The sequence below is a fragment of the Vicia villosa genome, linkage group LG6 (assembly GCF_029867415.1).
Source record: "Vicia villosa cultivar HV-30 ecotype Madison, WI linkage group LG6, Vvil1.0, whole genome shotgun sequence".
Taxonomy (NCBI): domain Eukaryota; kingdom Viridiplantae; phylum Streptophyta; class Magnoliopsida; order Fabales; family Fabaceae; genus Vicia; species Vicia villosa.
The window spans coordinates 121,226,803-121,245,978 of record NC_081185.1 but is presented as its reverse complement, the minus strand read 5'-3'; the positions used below and the strand labels follow the sequence as shown (position 1 = coordinate 121,245,978).

The 19,176-nt window shown below is 28.0% G+C and overlaps 1 protein-coding gene across 1 annotated transcript; it reads left to right on the top strand.

The window, feature by feature from the left end:
• Positions 1–18,280: 18,280 nt before the first annotated feature.
• On the top strand, positions 18,281–18,940 carry LOC131614548 (uncharacterized). Its single transcript, XM_058886120.1, has one exon. It carries the CDS (start codon positions 18,281–18,283, stop codon positions 18,938–18,940), a length of 660 nt encoding a protein of 219 aa, XP_058742103.1.
• Positions 18,941–19,176: the final 236 nt, after the last annotated feature.

Sequence of the window (19,176 nt, the reverse complement as noted above, 5' to 3'; positions counted from 1 at the left end):
ACCTAGCCAAGAAGACATGAGTCATAGGACCTAACATACATGATGCTCGCCAAGTATCATTAAGGATACCAACACCTCTAGAAGTCCTTGAGGAGGTTTCCCCTCAAGAATCCAATTGAGAAGGCTGAGATAAAATCCTTGAATCCCATACGAAGAAGGGACATTGACTGACATTGAAGTGTTTGAAGGACCATAAACAGCGAGGGTGAATCAGATTCCCCGTCTTAGTTGGGGGATTAATTCCTCATTCTTCATCGAATTTGCAAACAATGATTATCATAAGTTAAAAGCACTACACATAACCAAACTAGTTGTAGGGGAGGGAATACAGGAAGCTCACCAAAAACGACATTCCTCTCCTCCTTGGTACGAGTGTACATTAGTAGACGGGTTTCAACAAGCCATTTCAAATGTTTCTTTGAGGTTTCATCTTGGGGAGTGATGCTCTCGACATAGCCCAACTTTTTGATGATGTTGACTATCCATTTCATCAAATAAAGCTCTTATTGGGACATATCACTCTCCTTGTAGACGTATGATCCATTCCCCGTCAAGAAATGACTTTTGTTCCATTAATACTTATGAAACACACTAATACACTTGTCTTTCATCCTGATTCCTATGGTACATTATGACGCATGGGCCTCTTTTTAGAGAGGAGCAACCAAGAAGAACCGATTTTTGAAATTATTCAAGCTCTTCGAAAACACTCTGAAATAACAAGTAAGCTATACTAGAGTAATCATGCTTTGACCTTGCATTTGGCTTGCTGAACTACACTGTACTATGAAAACATGGAAGAAGAGAGCCCCCCCTGATATTCACCTCAATAATGTAAGAATTTAATATATGCCCAATTCACAAGGTTCATATGCAAATGAACGATCTTCAAGTGGTTTAAAATCTTTATCTTAAAGCTGTTGAAGGGTAAGCGGAGATCCATGTCGCATCTTCCATACTCATTGAAAATCCTTTTTTCTTCCTTAGGGGTCAATACACCCCAATCCGAAGAAGGACCTACATCTAGAGAGGTCTTATCAAGACTACCTTCTTGAGGAAAGGTAGAGGCAGTGGTTGAAAATTGAAATGTCAGGATTAACCCAAAAAGCAAAACCATATAATTTTGATTCTTGACTCATGATAGACATTACTTCCTTTATTTGTACAAAATAGTATGTTAAAAAAAATAGATGAAAAAGAAGTAAAGGCAACATCTTAATAAATTGCAGAACAAACTCTTTAGAGATCGTGTGATGACTTACCAAAAGTAAATTATCAACACTTCAGATTGCATCACGAAAACTATCAAGTATTTTAGTTTCCAAAGATTATATGATAGTACCTGCGAAAAGACATTTGTATTACGAGGTGCATTTAAGGCATAAATTCCCATATACATTAACGTCACGTCTTGGCTTTCCGTTAAAATCAGGAAGTGGCCGATATGAAAAGAAAAATATGACAAAATCCTCACGCTAGAAAGCATAGTCCAGGCTTGGGGGGCAACTATTTTGAGCTGGCCACGAAAACCAGCCTTCGGGGCCCAAAGAAGATAATAACCCGCTATGTCACCAAATGGACATGAATGTTAACCTTTGGTTAGAGCACAAGAGATCTAGATCTATGATCCATCCAATAGCTCCATGCATCCCACATGTGAAGAATAACATGTTGTTATAACTGCTCCATTATATAAAGAGGAATCATGTTATGTGTCAGGTACACAGTTCAAATTCAAACTTCGTTTGATCACTGTACTCACATTATGACTTGAGCGTTTGACTGTTATCCTTGCAGATCAGTCCCTCCTCCCACCGTATCGGAAGCTCAAGTTTACTGTTGCACCTTACAACCTCCAATCTCTTATCAATTTTGGTTTCATAAAGGAACACATATATAAAGAGAGTTGGAGAGATTGAAAAACACTTAGATAGACACTAGGGTTTGTTCTTTGGAACTTGGATGACTATTTTTTGTAACTCATTCGTAATATTTTGTAACATCTATTGAAAGTATAATGTCAAAGAGTTGCTATCTTCACCAGAGTAGATCGTTTAATCGAGTCGGATAAACAAGTTATTGTATTAATTATCTTTACCTTATCTTCTTTTGCCAAGTTAAATTGGTATCTTGCTGCACAAAGTTAATATTTGATGAAGACCATTTATTTTGCCTGTCATTGTTATTTGTTCTCACACATCAAATTTTTTATTGTGATTGAACTCTAAATAATTATACTGAAACCGTTTTAATTATTTTATGAATTTCACAGTTTACACCATTAACTTTTATCTTGTTGGCTATGGTTAGTTTTCGAGCAAAAATAATTATTCACAAATTTTCCTTCCTTTATATGGAGAGTTTCAAACTCTTTTTTTAAAGCTTGCAGCTCTGCGTGCTTGATCCGTGTTGAACCTTCGTACTTTTGCTTCAAGGAATCCTATATGTTCTTTATCGTATCTTGGTTAATGTTAAGAATAAATTTTTACAACTAAACGATTTAATGCTTGAAATAGATAGTTTCATATTTTGAAGTCTTTTTAATTTCAGATCATCAACGTCATTTCTTTGCGCATCGGTAAGAATTACTCCTTGCAGGAACCCTATTTTTTACTCGACCTAATACTCCTTTGAATGTAAAAAGTCCTCCATGAGCATCTCCTAGTGATCATAGTGTTCATCAAACTTCAGCTATTATGGTTACACAAAGGAACTCTCTAATACCATAGCTTTTCACACTTAAAAAGCTGTCGATTCGACTTTATTCAGGCCTTATGGTGAGACTGTGACACCGAATGTTAGGAACCGAAACACAAATAACACTTCCTAATAACATGATAGACTAATTTAAAGAATATAACTACTTTAAAAAAATTGAAAATCTTAAAATGATTATCTAGATAAGAATAAATCAATCTTAATTAAAAATTATTTTAAAATATTTATTATCCTTAATACAATATTTGTATTAAATCTATTTTTTTCCTATTAACAAACACTTCTCAATAATTATAGTAGTTTGGTGGAGAAATGTGGTAACTAAAAGTTTTGGTTATCACATAAAACGTCTTCAAAGACAAATCACTAGAGTGTAACATTGAAGACAAATATATTCTTTCGCATGCAACACAATGAAGATTTTGAAGTATAATTGTTTTTTAAATGTTTTAACTTTAAAAAAAATTATTTTAATTAATTTTTATAAATTAAAAGATTAATTTTTACATCTAATAACATAAATATAAATTATTAAAAATTTAATATAACAAAAAATTCAAATATATATATATATATATATATATATATATATATATATATATATATATATATATATATATATATATATATATATATATATATATATATATATATATTTAAAATAAATTTATAAAAAAATTATTTGAAATAACTTTAAAATTTAGTGATTTTCTAAAATTTAATATGCAAAAAAAGTTACACAAAAAATGATAAAATATCTAGAAGAACATGAAAAATTTATTTAAATAATTTTTTATTTAATGTTTTTTTAAAAAATATTTATTAATTTTTTATTAATATAAAAATTATTTAAAAGAAACTAAAACCGCCTCAAAGGTCATAATAGAAATGATTAACATTTCAGATGTTAAACTCTACTAAAAGATTATAAGTGCATAAACATAGCAAAGATTGTTAGATTATTACTAGAGAGAGAAACACAATCTAGATTAGGTTTTGTCCGTATCTGTACTATAAATAAGTTGTCATTATTAACTCTCCCTCACTCACTCTTCACACTTCTACCCAACCGACTCTTTTTTCTTTCTTCCTTCAAAACCTACTCTACTCGACCAGTTCATCACATTATCATGATGAAGAACAACAACAATTCTTCATCTCATTCTCACCATCGTAACCCCAATGATGATCATCATCATGATCAATGCCTGAAACACAAACTCTTTATGTGTGAGTTTTGTCACAAAGTGTTCACCACAGGCCAAGCACTCGGTGGCCACAAGACCTCTCATCGCTCCAACAAACAGATACGTGATGATCATGATCATGTTAATAAGGGTTATAAAACCATGAAGGTCACTTTCTCTTTATCTTGTTCTCCAAGTAATCATAATAATGATGTTGATGCCAAACAGAAAAGACATTCATGGACTAGGGTTTTCAAGACTACCGTTCATCATCCATCTACTGCATCAACCTTCAAACCTAGCAAACAAGAAGACTTACCAGCTGTTGACTTGTTAAGTTTGCTGCCACCAAGATCGTATAATACCAAGAAAAGGAGCAGGAGATATCTTGTTGATGATGGATTCGCTAATAATACTGCTCAAATACCCTCCTTGGATATGTCTCGCGAATCGGTTGCGATTCTTGATTTGAATCATCGTGAGTATAAGAGGATAAAACTTTCAAGCAATGGGAATGATAATGAGATGATGCAGAAACAACGTGTGTTTCTAACAAGTGATGGTATTGATGAAAGAATGGTGAAGTCGACAGAATCACATCATGAATTGGGGCCAAGAGTTGTTGGCGACTTTGATATGGCTTTGAAGGGTACCGTTCATCCACCTACTGTTTCAACCTTGGAATCTAGTCAACAAGAATCAACAGCTGTTGACTTGTTAAGTTTTCTGCCACCAAGATTGTATAATACTAAGAAAAGGAGCAGGAGATATCTTGATTTGAATCATTATGAGTATAAGAGAATGAGAGCCGCTAATAACACTGTTCCAATACTGTTATTGGATATGTCTAGTGAACCGGTTGCGAATCTTGATTTGAATCATTATGAGTATAAGAGAATGAGACTTTCAAGCTCTGGGAATGACTCTGAGATGATGCACAAACAACATGTGCTTCCAATAAGTGATGGTATTGATGAAACAGTGTTGAAGGAGGAGAAGAATCTGAGCGTAGGTGAAACGGCGGTGTCAAGAGTAGTTCGAAACTTTGATTTGAACGAGCTCCCGACAAATGATGTTGAAACAGAATTGGGGCTAAAAGTTGTTGGTAATTTTGATTTGAATGAACTCCCAACTAATGATGTTGGTGATGAAATTAAGCACTCACCTTGAATGATATTATGCTTCTTGTTTTCTTATGTTTAAGTTGAAACAGAATGAATTATATTCTGCTTTTTATTTTTAGATGTTTATGTTGAAAGAGAGTGAATTATATTTTATTGTCATGTAATTTGATGACAAGATGTATATAAGTTTTAAGCTTGATGATGGTTACAATTTTTGAGGTTTTTCCTTTGTGTTAATATTGTGATTTTGTTTGTGTGAAACCATAGACAGGTAATTTGCACTAAATTAGTATGAAAATGTGATAGAGATGAGAGTATGAAATTGGTGGAAGAATGTCTATCTACTGGTTAGTTTACTGTCAAAGAATGCTTTTTTTTTTCTTTTTCATGTTATTACTTATCCTATTTAGTTACTATGTAATTGAATTGTAATAACTAGTTCTGTTTGGAAGTTTCAGTGGTGAATTTTACATATGCTGTTGCTACTACTTGTGTCTCCAACTTTGTGCTATTTTGCATTGTTTGACAGATTGTGGGAAACTATTGCCTGTGATGATTATTCAAAGAGATTTAAGTGGTTTAAGGGAATTTATTATATATGCCTAATTTCATAGTTAGGAAGGGAAATATGTCTATAATGACAGCATTTCAGTTTTATTTTATACGACATGGAGGAGAAAGTGTTTGAGCTGGAGGTTCTATGTAGAAATTAAGCAAAACAAATGTTGCTTGCTTGAGCCTTCCATTCATAATCTCAATAATTTGAAACTGTTAATAACTTAGTCCCTGTTTGGTTAAACACTTTAATTAACCGCTTATATCATAAACACCTCCTATCACATTCTAATATTTATTTCTACTAGACTGTGACCCGCGCGATGCGCGGTTGTTTGCATAATTAAGAATTTATGTATTAACTATTTTTATGCTTATAATTTTAGAAATCATGTATCAGTTAAATTTTAATAAATAAAAGTAATAATATACATTATCATTCATTTTTATAGTTACAACAAAAAACACTTTCATATATCACTTTTTAATATGAATTTAATAGTAAATAAAATTAAAAAATTATTAACAATATTAGTGGGCCGTTATGAAAATTATCAATAATATTAGTTGAAAGTAATAAAAATTATGAATTAATAAAATTGTGACCAAATAATAGTTCTATATAATAATTTATTAGGAATGTAAAAAATTAGATTAAAATTTTATTTTGTGAAGAAACAATTCAATACAACAATATATTTTCTTTGAATCAATTAAATAATTAATTATAGTTGTTGAATAAATTAACTACTATTTATTTTATTTTATTTATATTATTAATATTTATTAACATATATTAAAGAAAACTTTTTCATGTATCAACTAAATTAAAAAAAAATTATTTTCTGAGTTTTAATTTAGATATCAAATTGAGTTTATAATTATTGTTCTAATATTCTAATAGATTGTAATAAAAAATAATTATTTAAAAGATATACATACGTGGTTTTCTTCTATAAATTATAAATTTGAAAATATTTTAATAAATATATGTGTACCACAAATTGATTTTTTTAATAAAATTAATAATCATAATATATAGGTTTATAACTCATTTATTATGTAACATGAATGTAGTTAATAGTATTATAATTCTCTTACTATGCAAATTTGTATAAAGTAAAGATAATGAAAAGTTTTTAAAACCAAAGTAAAATAAAAAATAATGAGATATAATAAAGAATGACTACTAAATAATTAAAAAAAAAAACATTTGCTAAAAAGATAAAATATATTTTCCAGTTGTTTCTTAAATTTGGTTGTCTAAGTCGTCATATCATAATATATGTAGATTCTTTTTGCCTGTATATGTAAATGTAAATTTCTATTTTTATTTGATTATATTATTAAATCCAGAAAGTACACTTTAAGATATTTGATATGGATATAACACCATATGTAAATTCTAACTTTGATTTTATTATTTAATCCACAAAATACACTTCAAGATATTTGATATGCATATAACACTATATATAGATTCCAACTTTGATTTGTAATATATTTTAATAAAAAAGAAATACATTGATAATCGTAAGTAAAATAATTAAAAATTCAATCCACTTTTATGTAATAGAGTCAAATATTGAATGCAATACATATCAAAATGAAATAATAATTATACATGTAAATAAAAATTATATTGATATTCAAGCAAATTATTATAAAAGAGTTTTCTAAAATATTCATTAATTAATACAATATAGTAAGTTGAGTCTTTATCCTAACACATAGATATGAGAATATTGAATTTATGTAAGGAATAAAAAATATAAATTAAATTACATTACAAAAAATTAAAAAAAAACGTATACATAACTCTTGTAATAGTAATTGATGATACAAAAATGAATAGTAATACTAATTGAAAGTTACCAAAATTAATAGAAAGGTGAGAAAATGTACACTCCTTGTTAAATAATCTTCACCCTATACATTGTTGTTGATATGCAATGAAAAAAGATCTTCATATTATAATCTATATTTCAACTGCAATTCATAATATTAACACTCAAGGTTAAAAATACATAAAAAGTATATAGCTTATGATGAAAGTTTTACAATACACCGTAATAACTTAAAACTTACATAAAAAGGACAATGAATAGAAAGAAGAGTGGTTAGTATAATTTAATATATATTTAGTGGTGTAATGTTAAAGAAAAATAAAAGAAACAGAATTAAAAAGTTATAGTGTCTACCTTTTTGTAAGAGAAATGATCTTTCAACAAAGTTCTCATATATATCTTCAAAACCTGCACATGAAGTTTTAAACAAATAATACACATTTTGAAAAATAAAAGAGAAAACATATGAACTCCTAAATCTGCACATAAAATTTTTTAAAAAATGATACACATTAGAAAATGAAAGAAGAAACATATGAGAATGAAAAAGAAATGGCAAAAATGAAAAATGAAAAATCTGTATATAAAGAGTCATGTTAGTGAAGATGTATAGTTAAGAAAATAGAAAATAATTGAAAGGGTGATAGTATATTAATAAGAGTGGAAGTTATAAAATTAATAAAATAAATAATTTAAAATAAATTAAATAGAATTTATAATGGGTTTTTATAGTTTCATAAATTATATATTAATTGTTATTATAAAGAATTATTAAAATTAAGAGAAAAACGTTTTAATAGTTACATTGTTATTAAATAGAGAACCTTATAGAAATGAAAAGTTTTTAAAAAAGATATCAAAGAGAAAATTAATGGATTTATATATAAAAAATGGATAAAAATTTAAAAACATGTTAAAAAATAGGGATTTTGTTAGATTTGATCTTTGTTTTTATAATTACTTACATAATTTTATGAATTAAGTATAAAATTATGAAAAATTATAGGAACTCCTAAATAATGAAATATTAAAAAAATGATACAAATTTTAGAAAATGAAAGAGGAAACATATGAGTATAAAAAAAATTGCAAAAGTAAAAAATTTAAAATCAGTATAAAAATAGTTGTGCGATTGAAGATGTATAGTTAAAAAAAATAGATAACTAATTGAAAGCTTGATAATATATTAATAATAATAGAAGTTATAAAATTAATAAAACAAATGCTTTAAAATATATTAAATTTAAATTTTGAGGATTTTTTATGGTTTCATAATAATAATGCATTGATTAATAATATTTATTATATAAAATATAAAAGCTAATAAAAAAATATTTTAAAGTTACATTATTATAATAATAATTATCATTACTATTATTATAATCATAATTATTATTATTATTATTATTATTATTATTATTATTATTATTATTATTATTAGCTATTAAATTGAGAATCAAAGACTTTTTATATAAAAATGTGAGAATTAGAGTAATAAGATAAATGAGACATTTGCTTATTTTTGTATAAATAATTATTCAATTTTTTGTTTAAATATAAAATTAAAAAATTAATTTACATAAAAAAAATTAATTTTGAAGAGCGCAAATACATCTCATTTTTAAATTTTTTGTATTAATTTATTTCCCCATATATTAATTTTAATTAAATATTATATTATTATTACTATTATTATTTATAATAGTGATAGTTGGATATTATATTATTAGTATTAGTATTAGTATTAGTATTTTCTTTTTTTATATTATATTATTATTAATATTAATATAGGGTCAAATTAGTCTTAATATATTAATAAGAATGGAAGTTATAAAATTAATAAAATAAATACTTTAAAATACATTAAATAGAATTTTTGATGGGTTTTTACGGTTTCATAATAATGATAATGTATTAATTGTTATTGTAAAGAATTATTAAAATTAAGAGAAAAACGTTTTAATAGTTACATTTTTATTAAATAGAGAACCTTATAGAAATGAATTTTTTTAAAAAAATATATTAAAGTGAAAATTAATAGATTTATATAAAAAATAATAAAAATTAAAAAATATATGTTTAAAAAATAGGGGTCTTGTTAGATTTGATCTTTGTTTTTATAATTATTTAAATAATTTTATGAATTAAATATAAAATTAAGAAAAATTATATGAACTCCAAAATCATGAAATATTAAACAAATGATATAAATTTTAGAAAATGAAAGAGGAAATATATGAGAATAAAAAAAATAGCAAAAATGAAAATTTTAAAATCAGTATAAAAAGATAGATGACTAATTGAAAGGGTGATAATATATTATTATTAATAATAGAAATTTTAAAATTAATAAAACAAATGCTTTAAAATATATTAAATAATAAGGAATTTTAATTTTTTTACAAATTACTTACATTTTATTTTTAATTTAAATAAAATATTATTAATCATTTATAACAATAGTTTGAATTTTTTTAAATTAATAAAATATAAACTTATGTTAAATTTATTTTTATTTTTAAATCTAAAATAAACTAAATAATAAGGACTTTTAATTTTTTGTTACAGATTACTTTTATTTTATTTTTTAATTTAAATAAAATATTATTAATTATTTATAACAATAGTTTGAATTTTTTTAACAAATTAATAAAATATAAACTTATAAATATTATATAAAACATATTTATATAATTATTATTAATATTCGTGGCTGAATATTATATTATATTATTATTATGATTAGTATATTCATTTATTTTTAATATAGGGTTAAATTAGTAAAAGTGAAAATTAAGATTTTTGTGTAGATTTATTATGAAAGTGACATGTGGCCAAATTTTATTTAGAGATACTACCAAGGTGACATGTGGCTAGGGTTGCCATCATAACAAACTTGGATTTATATATATTAAGATTTTCATGCTTTTCAAAATAGACATTTCCGATTCCATAATTAGTTATTAATTGTAGACAAAATATTTTTTTTTCCTTTAACTTTAACTCGGGATTCTATTTTGGTCCTTTAATTTAAAAAAAAAGTCAATTTGATCCTTTAATTTTTTAAACAGCGTTATTTAAATCCTTTCCGTCTAATTCTCACGTCTATTTTTGCACGCGTGTCCACTAAACAATTATTAAAATTAAAAAATATCATAAACCAAAATTTTGTCACTCATAGGATTCAAACACACATGTAAGGGAAAAGGGCCAAATGAGCTAACCAAATGAGCTACTAGTCAATTGTGTTATAGTTTCAAATGATATATATTAATTAACGGATAATTATAAAATTGCTTCACCTACATTTTAATAACAAATCAAATTAATAAGAAATATAATGCTTAGTAAGTAAAGTGCACTCTAAAGTTTGTGACATAATTTTTCCATTTTTATGTTACTTATTATTATATTAATTATCAGAAAATGTTACTATCATTAAAAGGATAAATTTAAATTTTTTCTTTACCCACCTCCCTATGGGGGTCACCCCCAGCGAAAACCCCATTTTACCCCGCTTCGGAAATGCATTTCCGAAATATTTTTTTTTCTAAATTTTTCCAGACTTCGGAAGTGCATTTCCGAAAAAACCCCAAAAATTGAGATTTTGACTAATTCGGAGATGCATCTCCGAAACAACAAAAAAAAAATCTAAAAAAATCCCAAAAATTAATTTTAGGATATTAATTAATTGACATATCATAAATTTGATATAATTTATGAGTAATGAATAATAATTATATATTTTGATATAATTTATGAGTTATGAATAATAATTATTATATATTTCTATTTTGATTCATATTTTAAAATTTAAAATAATTTTCATTAAAAAATTAAAATAATTTCACTTACAAAATGAGTTATAATTTTTTATTTATATATTTATATATTTATAATAATTATTATATATTTATATATTTGTAAAAATGAGTGTTTTAATTTATATATTTATATATTTATATAATAATTATAATAATTATTATATATTTATAAAAATTATTATATATTTATATAATAATTATTATATATTAATTATAAATATATTTATACATTTATATAATAATTATAAAAATTAAAACAATGAGTGTTTTAATTTATAATATATATATTATATTTATATATTATATTATATTTAATTTTAAATAATTCAAAATTTACTTATGAAATTAAGATGTTTTTGATTTATATAAGTTAGTAAAATAATTTTTAATTTTAAAATTGTTTAGGAAATTTTGATTCACCTTGATTGTATTGATTCACCTTCATTTTATTGATTCACCTTGATTTTATACCTATTAATTGTATTGATTCACCTTGATTTTAATTTTTTAATAATTATTGAATTCTTTCGGAAGTGTATATCCGAAACATTCCAAGACCAATTTGGTCTTGGAATATTTCGGAAGTGTATATCCGAATTCCTCCAAGGGGGTGAATTCGGAGATGAACTTCTGAAAACACCACATTTTCTGAAAAATAACTTTATTTCGGAGATGCATCTCCGAAATCAATATTTTATATTAAAAAAAACACTTTTTCGGAGATACATTTCCGAAAACACCTTTTTTTTCAAAAAAAGTACGTTTTCGGAAATGAACTTCCGAAAATAGGGGTATTGTGGTAAATTCATCAGAGGTGGCCAAGAAGGTTAGGAGGTGGGTGAAGAAATTTTCTAAATTTAATGCAAAAAAAACTATACTCAGAAACTGTGTGTGAAACTTTACAAAATGCTCCTATATATGAAAAACACATATAAATAACAGACCAACTAAAAATAGTTGCAAGAATGAGTTTACACAAGACATAGACACAAACAAATTTTGCAGTTATACAACAACACTGTTATAACACTGATGTGTGCTTGCTTGTGTAGGAGCATTCACAATCCCTAATTTGCTGTATACAACATGCCAAAATGGTATTAAGAAATTACTATCATGCAAGTTAGCCATTGTAAAAACTACTGCTTACATTTAGAGTTATCATTCAACAACAAAAACTGGTATGTAACTTTCATGAAAACTAAAACAAAAAGTTATGGTTGGGAAGACTTTTGTTTACTAAAATGAGCTTCTATTTATTCGGTCTTTTTTACATTAACACTTAAACCATATATAAAATGCAAGGATAAAAATCAGATCCATAAAGTCTGTGAAACATTTTATCAAACACATGGAGGCTTAACTAGAAGCACAAAGTAATAACCATACTCCCTTTGTATGTTTTATTTTCAAGTTAACATATCAATCAACCAATTAATTAACTGAAGGGCATGGTCAATAAATATAGCCAAATTCTTAACAAAGTTATGTCCAAGAAGCATAATTTGTCATATTTTACAGAATCACACAGAATAAATAATTTGTCATACTTTGCAGCCCCAATCTCCTGTGTACATAAATGTACAATCCCACTTCTATTTGTTGGAATGGGTACTATAAAATCTCTCCATGATGAAATTTAGAATAAAATCTCTCCATGATAGAATCCAGTATTCTCACAATTTGCACCTGTACCCAAAGCACAATGAAACAAAGATCTGGTTTCTGTAACTGACAAATCATCATAAACGTAGCAAACCTTGAGTTGGGGCGGATCTAGTTTTAGGTTGAAGACGAAGATTTATGAAAAATGGAAATTAAGTAGACAAAATAGATGCAGAGAAGAAGAATAACATGAAAGAAAAGCGATTTATATGGATGAATCTTGCTGGGTTTTCTAAAATATGGAACATGTTGCCAAGTCAGCGCCATGTGTATGCCAGCTGGGCTTTGAAATTTACTTTGACTAATGGACCTAACGGAAAGAACTAACGTGGTCTTGTTTAAAAAGCTAAAGGATCAAATAGGTCGTTTTTAAAATTAAGAGATCAAAATGGACCCCAGATAAAATTAAAAGACGAAAAATGGTATTTTGCCTTAAATGTAACATCCAACTGCTTCCGAGGCTCTCGCTTTCTCATTATTTGATGGTTTATATTTACTAACTAATCGCTCATTAACCTAATTATATATTATTAATCAATTTTAATAAAGAATTAAACACAATATCTAGTAATTATTTTAAAAACTGACCGAAAGATATGTTTTTGAGATGATGTGTGTAAAATTATTTTATCTTAATGCATCTCTATATTAAACTCAAGTATTTAGGTTAATAATAACTTTTTTTTTAATATTTAATCATAGATATATTGAGTTAAGTAGATATGATAAATAAGATACTGTGTTAAGAATGTTTCTTAATTCATGCTCTGCTGCATTATTCTAACTGACTTGTCTTTAAAAAAAAACTCTTATTTTAAATAATTTATTACAAATTTTCTCTATTGATTTTAAAATCCTATAATTATATATATTTATTTTTTATGATATTTTGTATGCATCATCATTAAGGTAATTGAATAATTTCTTTTTTTAGAATAAGTTGGTTTCTCTAAATTTATGTTTTCTCTTTAATTAATTACGATTAATTTGACATGGTGCATTTAGTTGCTTGGGATCGTTCCTCTCGATGTTGACGGAAGTTCTTACGGAAATCTTGGTAGAGGGAGGTATGGAGGTGTAAAATGAGATCACACAAGATTGTGGTTGTTAGTATTTAGTGGACATATTGATTTTGCTGACAATCTAGACGTTGAACTATTAACTATATTGTTCATAGTGAGTCACTCCATTATCACCTTGATATTAGAGTTGGACTGAGTTTGAGTTGTAATTTGTCAATTACTCATAAGTTTTCAAGCAAGAGTGGATTGTGTGTCTTGGAAGTGTGTTTTCTATTTTTGAGTGTCATTGTTGTTACCACTGTTGTGTGATTAAAGGAAAGTGAGATGACTCTCATATCTATGAGTGTCTTAGATAGAAATAGCACGGATAGTGATTTGGTGAGAAGATTGTAAACTAGAGGTTGTTTACTTAGGCTTCAAACTAATAATATTTTAGTGGATTTCCTCCTTGGCTTGGATGTCCTCAGAGTAGGTGATGTTACACCGAATTGGGTTAACAATTATCTGTGTTATTTACTTTCAGAAATTTACCCTACATGCATAACTGTTATTGTTTTTGTCACTGGTCTGATATCAGTGTCGTGACATTTGGTTCGACATCTGGTATATGTGTACCAGAATTTCAGATATAGTGGTGATGAGTATACGACAAGAGTTAGCCCCAAAAGAAATAGGAGATAAAATATATTTTCCCCCAGCATGTCACACTCTGTCTAAAAAAGAAAAAAAGTTTTTGGAATTGTTTGCAGGGTATCAAAGTTCTCCAAAGGTAATAATCAAATATGAAGAAACTTGTGTCAATGAAAGATGTCAAATTAGTGGCTCTCTATGGTATTTTACCAAAGATTGTAAGGGTAACTATAACCAGATTGTGGTTATTCTTCAATGATCCTGGAAATTTTGATGAGTTGGAACATGAGGCTGCAACTAACTTGTGTCAATTAGAAATGTATTTCCATACATTATTTTTTGACATTATAGTTCACTTAATTGTTCATCTTGTAAGGGAGATTAGATTTTATGGTCTAGTTTATTTAAGGTGGATGTATCCGGTAGAGCGATACACGAAGATCTTTAAAAGGTATACGAAGAATCATCACCGTGTGGATTCTTTGATTGTTTAACGGTACATCACAAAAGAAGCTATTGAGTTTTGCATAAATTATTTGTCAGAAGCAGACTCTATTGGAATTCACGAATCTCGTCATGATGGAAGATATAGAGGTAAAGGTACTCAAGCTTTAAATATTAAGACAATGGATCGAGATGTAGTTCTCCTGTATTAGGTGTCCCTTGGCTAGCAACAGGTAAAATATAATGGCATAGTGGCTGTCCCAAAATTTACACCAGAGTAGAAATAACGAAACCAAAATTAGAACCAATTTAATCAACTCTAAAGATGGAAAGGTTTCAAATTGTTGAAAAGTTTATAAGTTTGAACTCTAAATTGAAATCTCCAAAAAAAATCAAGTTATTTTTAAAGAAAATATATTCATTCTTCCCATTTCCTCTAAAATAGTCATCAAAAGATATACCTTCGATTTATCAAAGCAAGTACTTCCTATACCAAATAGATAGCAATATTTTTTTTTTACCAAACATGGCCATATTCATATTTGAGAAAAAAAATTTTAAGACTCAGTTAAACCTTAAGATTTATTTTTTTCTTTTTCAGTTGTAATTCCAAATTAGAACAGAGAGAACTCAAACTCTTTTAGCGAACTAAACTTTTAGCAAAACAGATGACAATTCAGATTTAAAGATTGGTAAAAATTAGGGATTCAAACAATAACTGAAGTTTGATATTTTCTCATTCAGTAACAAATGAAGTATAACCCAAGAAAATAAGTGAAATAGAGTTTCATCAACATAAGCCACAACATCTGGAATAAACTCAGTGTATATCATAACGGTTGTTTGAAATAACCGTTGTGATAGGTAGCATGCTACTTGATTTATAATCATGGTTGTAGACTGTGGTGGAAGACATCATACATACAATTACCCCTTACCTTACAACAGTTGGTCAGACGTTGTGGTATCCGTTTTCCAAACGTTGTAAAATGGCTTTTCCAGAGTAGTGTTTAACTTGAAGAATTCCATTACTTGTCAAATATGTTACGAAGTAATTATACAACAGAAAAACCATTTGGCCAATTGAAAAGTGATTCCATTACTTTGAAAAGTCTTTTGGCGATAAAAGTGATTCTAAAAGGTTTTGAGTTGGCATCTGGTTTGAAAATAAACACGAGTAAAAGCAAGATTTATGGGATTGGGATTGATAAGGAATTTATGGAAGTTGCTTCCCATTTTCTGGAAAGTAAAGTGGACAAGTTCTCGTTTAAGTTTTTGGGAATAACAGTTGGGGGTAATCAAAGGAGCCTGAGTTTTTGGAGACCGGTAATTAACTCCCTGAAATCAAAAGTATCATCATGGAAGGGTAATATGTTATCCATTGGAGGAAGAGTTACTTTGCCGAATGCGGTTCTATCAAACTTACAAATATAACAATTGTCGTTTTTTAAATTACCTGCCAAAATTATTCAGGAACTCATATCTATTCAAAGAAATTTTCTGTGGCAAGGATTGGAGGACAAGAGAGGTATTCTTTGGATGAGTTGGGAAACAATTTGTAATAGTAGAGAGGAAAGAGATTTGGGGGTGAAAGATATTGGAAAATTCAATCAAGCTCTTATTTCTAAAGGGATTTGGAGGTTTTTGAACGAGAAGGGTAATATTTGAGAAGGTATTATGAAGGAGAGATATAGAGTTTTACGAAACAAGTTGTGGCTAAATAAATAAGGGTGCTTGCAATCGAAAGAATCTATTTGGTGGAGAGATATCATTAAATTATGTGATGGGCCTAATGGATTCTTGAAGAAGTTCACCATAAAGTTAGGGGATGGGATAATTGTGCCGTTTTGGGAAGCAAGTTAGTTGGGATATGGAACATTAGTTGTTCAGTTTCCGATCATATACCAGGAATGTTAAAAAAAGGAGTGGTTGTTAGTGATATGGGATTTTGGCACAGTGGTGAATGGTGTTGGAAGATCTTCCCATGTGCATAGGTGTTGGGTTTGGAGGCTTCGAGGGAGATGGATGAGTTGGAAGCGGTTCTATTCAGGTTCTAGCCTAAGAGGAATCAAAGGGATGTGGTCATTTGGCCATTTGAAAAAATCTGTAAGTTTTATGTGTGTTCTTGTTAGGAAATGCTTATGCAGGAGCGAGATGGGGATGGTTTGAGAGAAGAATAAAAGAGGGGTTAAAGGTCTTTTGGGATTCTGTTCCATCAAAAATCAAGATATTCGGATGGCGTCTGCTGTTGGATAGGCTCCCTTCAAGGAAGCAATTGCTCAAATGAGGCATTATAGCATAAATTGATGAAGCTGATCAATGTGATTTTTGTAAGCAAAATATGGAAGATTTAGAACACTTAATTGCATTTCCCAAAGTTGAAACCACTTTGGCATAAGATTGAAATATGGTTGGATGTCACTCTCCCTGTACAACCGGACTGTTGCAGGTTCTTGTTGAAAGGGAAATTGCCAGATAACAGGGCGGGAGTTGTGTGATTGACGATTTGTTGGAGTATATGGAAGCAGAGAAATGACATAGTTTTTAATGGAGCTGAATCCGATATTGATGAACTGTTTTTTAACATTTTATTGTATTCATGGTGGTGGTTAGCCATAGACTCTAAGGACATAATTTAGTGCAACTTCTACGAGTGGTTCAAAAGTCTTGCTCAGTATTGTTTTTTTCTTATAAAGGTTGGAGTACCTCTAATATTCCTTTTCCTTTAATACAAGAGTTGCTTATAAAAAAAATTGTGAATTAAAAATTAGAGGTACATAAGTAAACCAAATAGAACATAAGCACACATTAGATAATAAGGAGATCTCCCATTTAAAATTTATTACTAACTTTTTAAAATGACTCATTTGTACACATAAAATTAAATCAATAATATATTTTTCTAAATTGATATTTTCAAAATGAATTAAAAAAATAATTCGATGTGTTAAAAATGATTTAATTTATAAAAAAAAATGTTATTTCTTAAAAAACTCAATTTTCTAAAAAAATACATTCAAAATAGTTTAACGGAATTTTTAACAAAAATATATTTAAGCAATCTTAATAAGATCCAGTTAATTTAATGTAACTTCAATCAAATCTTTTGTTTTTATTCTTAAGAGAAAAATATTTGATTTTTTGAAAACCCTATATTTCTGTTTATGAAAACCCTATAACTAGTCTTCACTAGTTGACTCACTCTCTCCACCGCTTACACATACTTTCTTTCTTGTTTCTCATAAACTCTGCTATTGCTTCATCATGGTGAAATCTTCTTCACCTTCCTTTCATAAACTCAGAAACAGCAACAACAACCAACAACAATGGTCTTCTGAATATGATGAGAAAGGATATGTTCACAAATGTGAGTATTGTCACAAAGTATTCTCCACAGGCCAAGCACTCGGTGGCCACAAGACCTGTCATCGCTCCAACAAACAACAAGTAGATGATCATCATCATGTTAATAAGGTTTATAAAACTATGAAAGTCACTTTCTCTTTATCTTCTTCTCCAAGTTATCATAATAATAATGTTGATGCCAAACAGAAGAGACATTCATGGACTAGGGTTTTCAAGACTACCGTTCATCTTCCTCCTACTGCATCAACCTTCAAACCTAGCCAACAAGAATTACCAGCTGTTGACTTATTGAGTTTGCTGCCACCAAGATCGCATGCTACAAAGAAAAGGAGCAGGAGATATCTTATTCATCATGGAGTCGCTAATAATACTGGCGTTGATGAAACAGTGGCGAAGGAGGAGAAGAACCTAAAGGAAGGTGAAACAGTATTAGGTCCAAGAGGTTTTCGAACCCTTGATTTGAATGAGCTTCCGACGAATGATGTTGAAAGAGAATTAGGGCCAAGAGTTGTTCGTGACTTGGATTTGAATGAGCTCCCAACTAATCATTTACCATGAATGATATTACTTTATATGTTTTCAGGGTTTGAATGTATGTTAATATTGTAATTTTGTTTGTGTGAAAGTATAAACAGGTTATTTACATTGAATTAGTATGAAATTGGTGGAAGAATTTCTATCTTCTGGTGAGTTTACTTTCAAAGAGTGCATTCTTTTATGTTATTACTTGTCTTGTTTAGTTATTAATGAATTGAATTGAATGTTTAGTGTTTATTTTGACTGCACGTTTATTA

Excerpts from the sequence above, each read along its gene's own strand:
- LOC131614548 (XM_058886120.1), top strand. The coding sequence starts at position 18,281 with ATGGTGAAATCTTCTTCACCTTCCTTTCATAAACTCAGAAACAGCAAC.